Source organism: Myotis brandtii, unplaced genomic scaffold, assembly GCF_000412655.1.
Source record: "Myotis brandtii unplaced genomic scaffold, ASM41265v1 scaffold39, whole genome shotgun sequence".
NCBI lineage: Eukaryota > Metazoa > Chordata > Mammalia > Chiroptera > Vespertilionidae > Myotis > Myotis brandtii.
Genome location: NW_005364953.1, coordinates 3,034,964 through 3,043,724, shown reverse-complemented (window position 1 = coordinate 3,043,724; position 8,761 = coordinate 3,034,964). Strand labels below are relative to the sequence as shown.

Below are 8,761 nucleotides of genomic sequence, written 5' to 3'. Positions count from 1 at the left end.
CAGGCCCGGCCGGGGGGCCCCCCCCCCCCCCCGTGAGTGCACAAATTTTTGTGCACCAGGCCTCTAGTACTTAATAATTATCAGGGTACATAATTGAATATAATTTAAAAAGTGAGTTCAAAAGGCAATCTTTTTATTGGGTAACTTTTTGGTTATGGCATCTTTGTGAGGTGATTGAGGATAAGATAGAGAAGAACTTTCTATAAGGCACAGATGACAGCAAGAACAATTTCATTTCTTAGGAAAAGTCACAACATTTATTACTAGCAAGCCAGAGCTAGAAGCAGTGTGGACAGAGCTAGGCCACCTTTTTTCCTCTGTGAAGGGAACAGTCATCCATGGCCAGGCTACAGCCAACAGCACAGACTTTCCCTACATTTAATGACTATCCCGTTATTGGAAGGGCAGATTCACACAGAAGTGACAGGATAGGTTAATGAGGTTAATAAATCCCCATAAGGCTGATTACAAAGATAAACCATCTGAGTAATGTGTAAAACAGACAAAAACAAAACAAATTTTTTTTAAAAAGAAAGAACCAAAAAACAAAAACTTGAGACTGTTTAAGAGTTGCAAGGGCTTACAGGACAAATATTTCAGGATTCAAATTCTGGACAAAAATAAACATGTGTCCAAATGAAACAAACTGGCACTTAGTCCTGAAAATGTGACTGTGTCGTCAGTTTTCTTATTGCTTCAAAACACTTGATCTTTTTCCCATTACTTTGGGGATCTCAGGCATCCAAAGCAAGCCTACTTTTGACAAGCAATTACCAGGGCAGATGGGAAAATAGCCACCCTACCTCAGGGTGAGTGCCCCCATTTTGTTTTACTTGAAACATCACTAGCCATGAGGAAAATAATTCTGCTTAAAAAGCTATCTGCATTTTCAATAGCACCACCTGTCCCAGAGCCCTAGAATGTTGATGGGTAATGCTCCCAGCTGCTTTTAATGTCACCTATTTGGTAGGTATTATTTATTTGGGCTAGTGACCAACTGAGTAGGATTAAATCAGCCTGCTCTATTTAACTAAAAACTAATGAGACTTTATTGGGTTTGCATAAGAACATTCACTGCATTCGCATTTTCAGAACATCGAAAACAGGTTTGTGCTATAACATGAAATGTTTTCATGGTGCAGTAATAGCTTAGATAGCGTATGTTAAAAAAAAAACCAGTATCTGTTGTGTGGAAACCCCTCAGATATCTGAATATGAGAACCCTCGAATGTATATAAATTATGAAATATCAAATCATCATTATATGGTAACATATAAAGGAATAATGGGGTTAGTGTTCATAAATAAAGCATTTGAGGAGGACTATTCATTCATTCCTCTGAGTCACAGTGGTACTATTTAATTCCCTGAAGTAGTCAGTTATCAAACAGAACTCTTATGATGAGAAAGTCATAATACACAACCCAGAATGCTGGCTTCTAATAACTGAACTGTAAGGCATCTGTCACATAGGAACCTCAAAGTAGTCTCTGAAACCCTTGAAGCAGTGCCATGAGGGTAGGTGGCAAGTATCTTACAACTTCATATAAAACATATTTGAGTGGAAATTCTCTGAAGCTTTCTTGAGCACGCAGTGTGTACACCAGACACTGGGAAGGATGCAGAGAGGAAAATCACACAGTCCTTGCCATAGACTATCTAATAGGGAGGACAGACAGATACGGAACTCTTACTCAAGACAGGCTATGCCAAGTGCAATAACACAGATACGGGCACTATCTAATGAGAATAATAAGGGTGAGGAAGAAATTGACACTTATTTGGGACAGACAAATCAGGTTAAAACATCTTTCCATTTTATAATCACTGGATTTCAACAGACCCTACAGTTCTTCTTTTAGTCCAACTGCCACTTTGTCATGACAGTTTCAACATGACTCTCCAAACTACAGTTTTGCAAACCATTTCCCAGAGTGTGTATGAAGAGTTAAAAAGTCATTCTTCACAGATTGCATAATGGTAAGACTGTGAACCAGTTGGTGACTTGTCTTCCTTTATATGGTTTACGTCCCCTGCCTCCCTCCTCAGTTCATACATTTGAATTGACTAATTATGTACTGGTCTTGCTTTCCCTAAAGCAGTGGTGCCCAAATTTAGAAACGCTGGGTTGGGGCAGCAGTCTGTTTTATCAAGCCTTCCAGGTGATCTGGTGCAGGATCAAGTTTGAGAACCAGTGGTCCGTATGAGAGAAAGATAACCAGGAAGGACTGAGGACCAGCACCACAGTCCCAAAATTACACTCAAGAGAAGAGTCTTAATTCATCGAATTTTGGCAGGGGATAAGAGGACAGCTTAAGCCCTTTGCCCCAACCATTCAGGTATTTGCATTCTAATAGCAACCTGAAGCAGCAATGCTTTAGTCCAAATAGCACAATCTACAACTCTGGCTCTAAGAATCCAGCAGGAGAAGATGTCAGGAGAACCATCAAACCACACCCGCTCTGCAACAGGTTTCTGTTCCTTGGAGACTTGAACCAACTGACAGCTCATAGAGGAATTTACAGGGCAGAATTCCAACACTAGTGAGCAGAGGATTCATGTGGCTTCTCCCAGCCCAGTCCTTCTCATTGCTAACTCTTGACCAGAGCTGTCACCTGTGGAAAGGAGTTCATCTATTCCCATGGAGAAAACCACCTAACCTGCCCACCTGATGCTAGATCCCCTGCTGGCCAGGTCCCCAATTTATATGTTACCCTTCAAAAGTTGCTTATGCTCATGTTAGCAACAAAATCAAATAGCTATAACGTTCCCAGTCCTGAGCCTCATTTCCTTAAGAAAGATTCTAATCAGAAACACAATGCAGTAAATTACATCTTCTTTCAGCAATTTAGTTTTCAGCCTTGTTTTTCAACCCAACTTTTGTGCTTGAGGTTAATGTTTTTGCCTGAGGTGTTGAATGAATATTGGAAATTTGACAAAGGAAGACAAAAGACAACAAATAAGGGAAGAGGAGAATGGAACCAAGAGTTTATTGAAGACTGGGAATAAGTTGACTGTGCTATGAAAATAGCAAATACGGAATAAATTAGACCTTTTGCATCAAAACTGTCTAACAAGCAGCTTGTTAGTTTAAGTAATGCTCTCAGTAAAGTGTAGTCTGACTTGCATTTCCCATGATTCCCTGTTCTTCAGACCAAGCTCCAAACACCAAGAGGATTCAGCATTTAAGTAAAGGGAGAAGCAATTCCTTTGGGGTTGTTGCTTTAGCATAATGACAGCAAGTAGACAGTTTGGCAGCAGCCTGTATTCTCCAGAGAACAGGAAAAGAGACACTTGTGAGGGGTGATTCCCCCCCCCCCCGCCCCATACATGTTTTTAAAGTCACATTGGGCATGTCCATCTAAGTTCAAGTTCACGTGCTGTAACCCACAACAGCAGGGAGAGTTTCTTCTTTTTAAAGCTTCCAGGAAAGCAAAGCATCTCACCCATGTCTGAATCAAAGAAGGAAAACCCCAGGCAAAGATGGAATAGCATTCAGAGTATGCGACATACACACACCAACAAAAAAAGACAGTCACACTGAGCACTTACCTGCAATATACATGTGCAGGGCCCCCTCCATGACAGCCCAGACAGTAGCTTCTATCATCTGTTTTGAAAAGTCCAGTAGAGTCCTGTGTGTTGTTTAATTGAAAAAGTTTCAGAATAACAACAGTTCCTTGAAGGATTCAGACTCATGTTGAGGCTAGTTTGATGTGGCAAAACTTTAAGAGCTCAAGATGTTTCCCCAAGAGAGATGAAGGACATGCCAAGTATGGCTGCCTCGTTGAGATGACAATTTAAAGGATACAGAGACTCTCTGGGAGAGGTGACAGGGATGTGCCACAATTGTAATGATGAATAGCACAGAAAGCATGATTGTGGAACTACCAAAGCCAGGCCCCTCACCATGCACCCCTCAGTACTCAGCAAGGATCTAACCTAGGAAAAAGGTGAATTATACAAGCTGCCTTGGATATGAGAAGCATAATCTGAACAGAATATATAAATGAGGTTATTATATTTTAGCGCCTGTGTCAATCAGGAAAAATAAAGCATATTCACAATTGTGAAGAAAATTGAGTTCAGAAGCTGGGAGTTCACAAAATGGCAGTTGAGCTGAATAAGTGGCACAATGCACCATACTTGCCAAGAATATGTATGAAGGTTCTCTGGTGGTCATCTGAGGCTGGAATAGCCTGGGGAAGCAAGTGAACTCAAGCTTTCTGTTTGAAATGGAGAGTTTGCCTGAGAAGAATTTTCCCCGGGTTTCTACATGCAGTGACAATCAAGATTACTGCAAATGTAAAAAGAATAGTTTAATACTGTCCCAAAATTTAGATAAATTACACTGACGCAGGATGACTGATGTTGGTCAAAGATTGTGGTAAGTACTAGTAATCCAGAAATAAAAGGAGCTAAGAGTTATTCTTGTGAAAAATGGATGACATGGAGTATGTAAATAATGGGAGCAAATGCAGCAAGATACAGAGAATCTTAAAACATTTAAAATCTAGTACATTACAAAGAGAGTTCAATGCTGATAAATGTAAAATAATAAGTTTTATGGGGCTTTATCATATGCTGTGAGTTGATGTGGATCATAATATATGAGGAATAAAAAAGTAGGGGAGTTAAAAGATAAGTCTGCACATTATTTATGACTGATGAAGAGAGAAATGAATGAGAAGAAGAACAGGTAGACAATGTCTTGAATAATGATGACTTTGATGAGTTGTTATCACACAAATCTGTGTGCTTCATAAAATACGATGAATACTAAAGAGCAAAAGAGTCTAAAGACAAGTCTACTCAGAATGAGATACTGAATGAAGGGAGAGAGGAATACAAGAGAAATGCACAGACTAATGATGACTTTTATGAGACTTTCACTCACCAGCCTGGTCCTTCATAAATATAAGCTGTATAGGAAATAAAAGAGCAGCAAAGAAAAGAGGTCTGTATCTGTCATAAAATATGAGCAAATAATGCCAACTAGGCTTGACAAAATAAAAAAAAATAATTGAGCCTAATACAGCTGTGGGAAGACACAATGTCTAGATTAATGTGAACAAATAAAATGAGCAAGGGTAGAATTATCTTGCCAATAGGGAATCAGCTACTACCTAGGTATGCATTATTGTTGCAAAGGCCACCTTGTTAACTGGTAGAGCCTTGGCAAGTGCACAATTACATCCCACTACACCCCCCAAAAAATTACGTCCCACCACACCCCCAAAAAAGCCATCAGCACTTAGGGCTCAGGAAACAATGTTTAACAGATTTTCAACTGGTTTGGCCTCAGTAACATACAGTCTCTTCTCAGCCCCTCTGGCTCCAATTCCTATATACTTTGCAGGAGGTTTTCTCAGCTTGTTTATACTTAATTTATACCCAACTTGTTAAATTTTGCTTTGTAAAATGTTACTGTCTACTAGTATAACTAGAATCCTCCTTTTATTTTCATTTCTTGTTACATAGAACTTAGAAATGGGACCAAATCTCTCAGGATTAGTTCAAAATCCAGAATTCAATGACTTTCAACTGTCTTCTCTATTAGAACAAATGGTATTTCAATATCTTCCCAAAAGACACTGGGGGAATCAGACAAGGCAAAGCAAGTGTCAATATGCCATTACCATGCCATTCAGAACCATGACATAAAGAATTCATTAAATGGACAGCTCGTTGGACAGAAACCCACTGATCTACATCAGAACTAGGAATTTGGGTCTACGAGCTCAATATACGAAAACATTTATAGCAACAATTATACTAGCTTACCCTGTGTAATACTTAATGGTGTGTAGTTTGTGTTGTGGGAAGGCCTTAGGTAATCAGGATAAATCCTATACGTATAACATATCCAATTCCTTTGATTGCAATAGACTTTACTAGTGAAGTTTATTAGCTATAACATATAAAACAAGTTTTGGCTGGCTTTTCAGAGATTTTTTTTTCTCGCGCGAAAATGATCTATGTGGCCATGAGTCTTTAGATACATGACCTTGAATTGCTGATTCTGTTCAAATAATGTATAATGCCAGGATGAAATCATGGTTACTTTGGAAAGCCATATTTGCCCAAATAACATGTGCCCTTTTTTAATTGATCTTGGCAGGAAGGGGGAGGGGGAGAGAGAGAGAGAGAGAGAGAGAGAGAGAGAGAGAGAGAGAGAGAGAAATCAGCTCCTCCTATAAGCATCCCAACAGCAGATGGAACCCATAGCAACCCGGGCACATGCCCCGACCTTGAACCGAACCCACCATCTCCAGGTCTATGGGACAAGGCTCCAATCCACTGAGCCACACTGGTCAGGGCAACATGGCTCCTTTTAACCCAAGATTTAGCTTCCTTGGATACCCTGTATCCCACTTGGGGAAAATCTGACATCGATGCCAGGAAAAACCATTGACCTTGCACAGACTTCCTTAACCCTACCAGCTCCAGCTAGAAAAATGTACATTCTAGTGCTCAGCTGCCAAAACTAGGATTGAACTCCAGTGAAAAACTCCCTGCCATCCCCTGCTATCCCCCAGTAACAGTGGAGCAGGGAAAAATCTTTGTTGCGATTTGCCCCTTGGCTCTCCTAACTACCAAGATACTGAAATTTGTTACAACTTGTTGGCCAAGCTAGAGCCAAAAGTGTACTTGGTTTAGTGGACTGTGCCTCTTGGAGACAGACCTGGTTTAAGAATTAGTTTAATGGAATTCCATTCTTGGGTAAGTATGAAACACGTTTGTTTAAAGGAAAACCCTCCTGAAATATTTTATGTCAATTAGGCAAGAGAAATAGGGTACTATAGTCAGAGACCATGTCTCTTTTGCAGACTTTAACTCTTAAAATTCACCCAACTAAGTCTGCTTAGTTATTATAGAAAATTGTTATTCCAGTAAAGCTAATTGGCAATATGTACCAAGAGGCTTAAAAATGTTCACACCTGTGTATGTAAATGCATAGAAAATGCACATAACAAAGTGATACTGCTGATTACTTCTGGGGAGAAGAGCAGGAACTAAGATGGAGGTGGTCAGCAGGGATTTCAGTCATATCTACAATGTATTATATATTAAATAATATAATTAATTTTAATAACAGAAAAATATCCTCCACAGCTAAGACTGTCTCCCAAGGAAATAATAAGAAATTCAATGTAGAAAAAATCAAAAAACGACAAAATGTCCTAAAATAGGGAATGGCTTAAACAAGTTAAGGAATATTAATTTAAGGCTATTTTATATAATAACAAAAAGCTATATTAAGTAATTTCTTATTACATTAAACAGTGTTAATAATATACTATTAACTTAAAAATATCTGTATACAGAACTATACTGAGCATAATCCCAATTTTGGTGGGTGAAAATGATACACACACCCTCCCCAACATGTTATTAGTAGTTACTACTGGTTGGTGAAATTGTTTTCTTTGTTATACTTGACTGTGTTTTCCAAAGTTTCTCCAACTTGGCTTTTAGACTCTGGTTTCAACATGCTTTTATATTTGTCTTTGATTTTGTGTTACAGGCGTGCTTGTGTGATTCGAGGCCAAGTGGTGGCGGTAGATGGAACCCCTCTAGTAGGGGTGAATGTTAGTTTCTTGCACCACAGTGATTATGGGTTTACCATCAGCCGGCAAGATGGAAGGTAGGTCAATATTGCTTCTGATCATTGATGGGGGCCAAATACTGACTTCTAAACATGAGTAAAACCAGGCCTCAGGGGATGTAATGCTTGTAAGCCCATCTTTCTTCTGGCTGTATCTTGAAAAGTCCTTGGTGATATTTATCTCCTCTATTCCCCACCTAAATCAAACCAAATTTCTCTTCTAATCCTGTACTCATACTCTCAAATCTTCTTGAAACCCTGATCATGTGAAAAGTTTTCTAGCCTTCATCTAATTCCATTTATAAAGCCAGCTTCAACATTCAGTGAGGCGATGCAGGTAGTAAAGAGGGAGCCATGGACCACGTAGGCTCTTCTTCCGTGACAGCCTCAAAATATTTTAGAAATAAATGTATCCAAAATGTTTCTCCCAAAAGTATAGAATTCAAAGACATTAAGACTTTTTAAAAAATGTGTCCTTCCTAGACTGCTTATTTTGTTAGTGGCTGAAACTGGTTGACAAGCACGGTCAGCCTAACCAATTGCCTTTGGTGTCTATATAACCATAGTGATTTAACCTTAAGCTCCAACCACAAAGCTGCTCTCTAAGGGCTTCTCAAGGTTCTCTGAGACTTGGGAAGCACAACCACTAGGGAAAATCTTTTCTTCCTTGAAATGGATTTGCTCACAAAAACATTTTTGTTGCTGTTGTTTAGACAGACATTTATTAGAATAGTTGAGCCAATAGAACCATGCATCCAAAAGTATCTATTTATGATGCTCAGGAACATTGTAATAATGACTTTGAGGTACCCTAAGTCTCCAGGTGGCTACCCTTAAAATGTCATACTCATGACAAGCCACTTCAGTACTCACATAAAGAGGCCAGTTGGCTTGGAGCTTTATTACAGTGTGAGAAACTATCTCATTTCAAGAACTTACAATCAATTCCAAACCACTCTGGAGTTGTTAATTGTTCAACTTGGGCTAACTGAATTTAGTTTTCAACTGCTTGTCAAGAAAATGCTTATAAAAATTAGTTAAAGAAGATAATAAGGAAGAGTTTTAACCTATATAAGAAAACAGCTAGTCATATGGATTTTTATATAAATTATAATATTATTAACTAGCCATCATTGTAACGTAACAAGTTTA

The 8,761-nt window shown here is 38.9% G+C and overlaps 1 protein-coding gene across 4 annotated transcripts in view; it reads left to right on the top strand.

Annotated features, from left to right (window-relative positions):
• TENM1 (teneurin transmembrane protein 1) overlaps positions 1-8,761 on the top strand; it is a 913,380-nt gene that overhangs the window by 749,129 nt on the left and 155,490 nt on the right. For all 4 annotated transcript variants that reach the window (XM_014544957.1, XM_005872712.2, XM_014544958.1 and 1 more), the window contains one exon: positions 7,529-7,648. In XM_014544957.1, the coding sequence (XP_014400443.1) occupies positions 7,529-7,648 (120 nt within the window). The remainder of the gene's footprint in view (positions 1-7,528; positions 7,649-8,761) is intronic.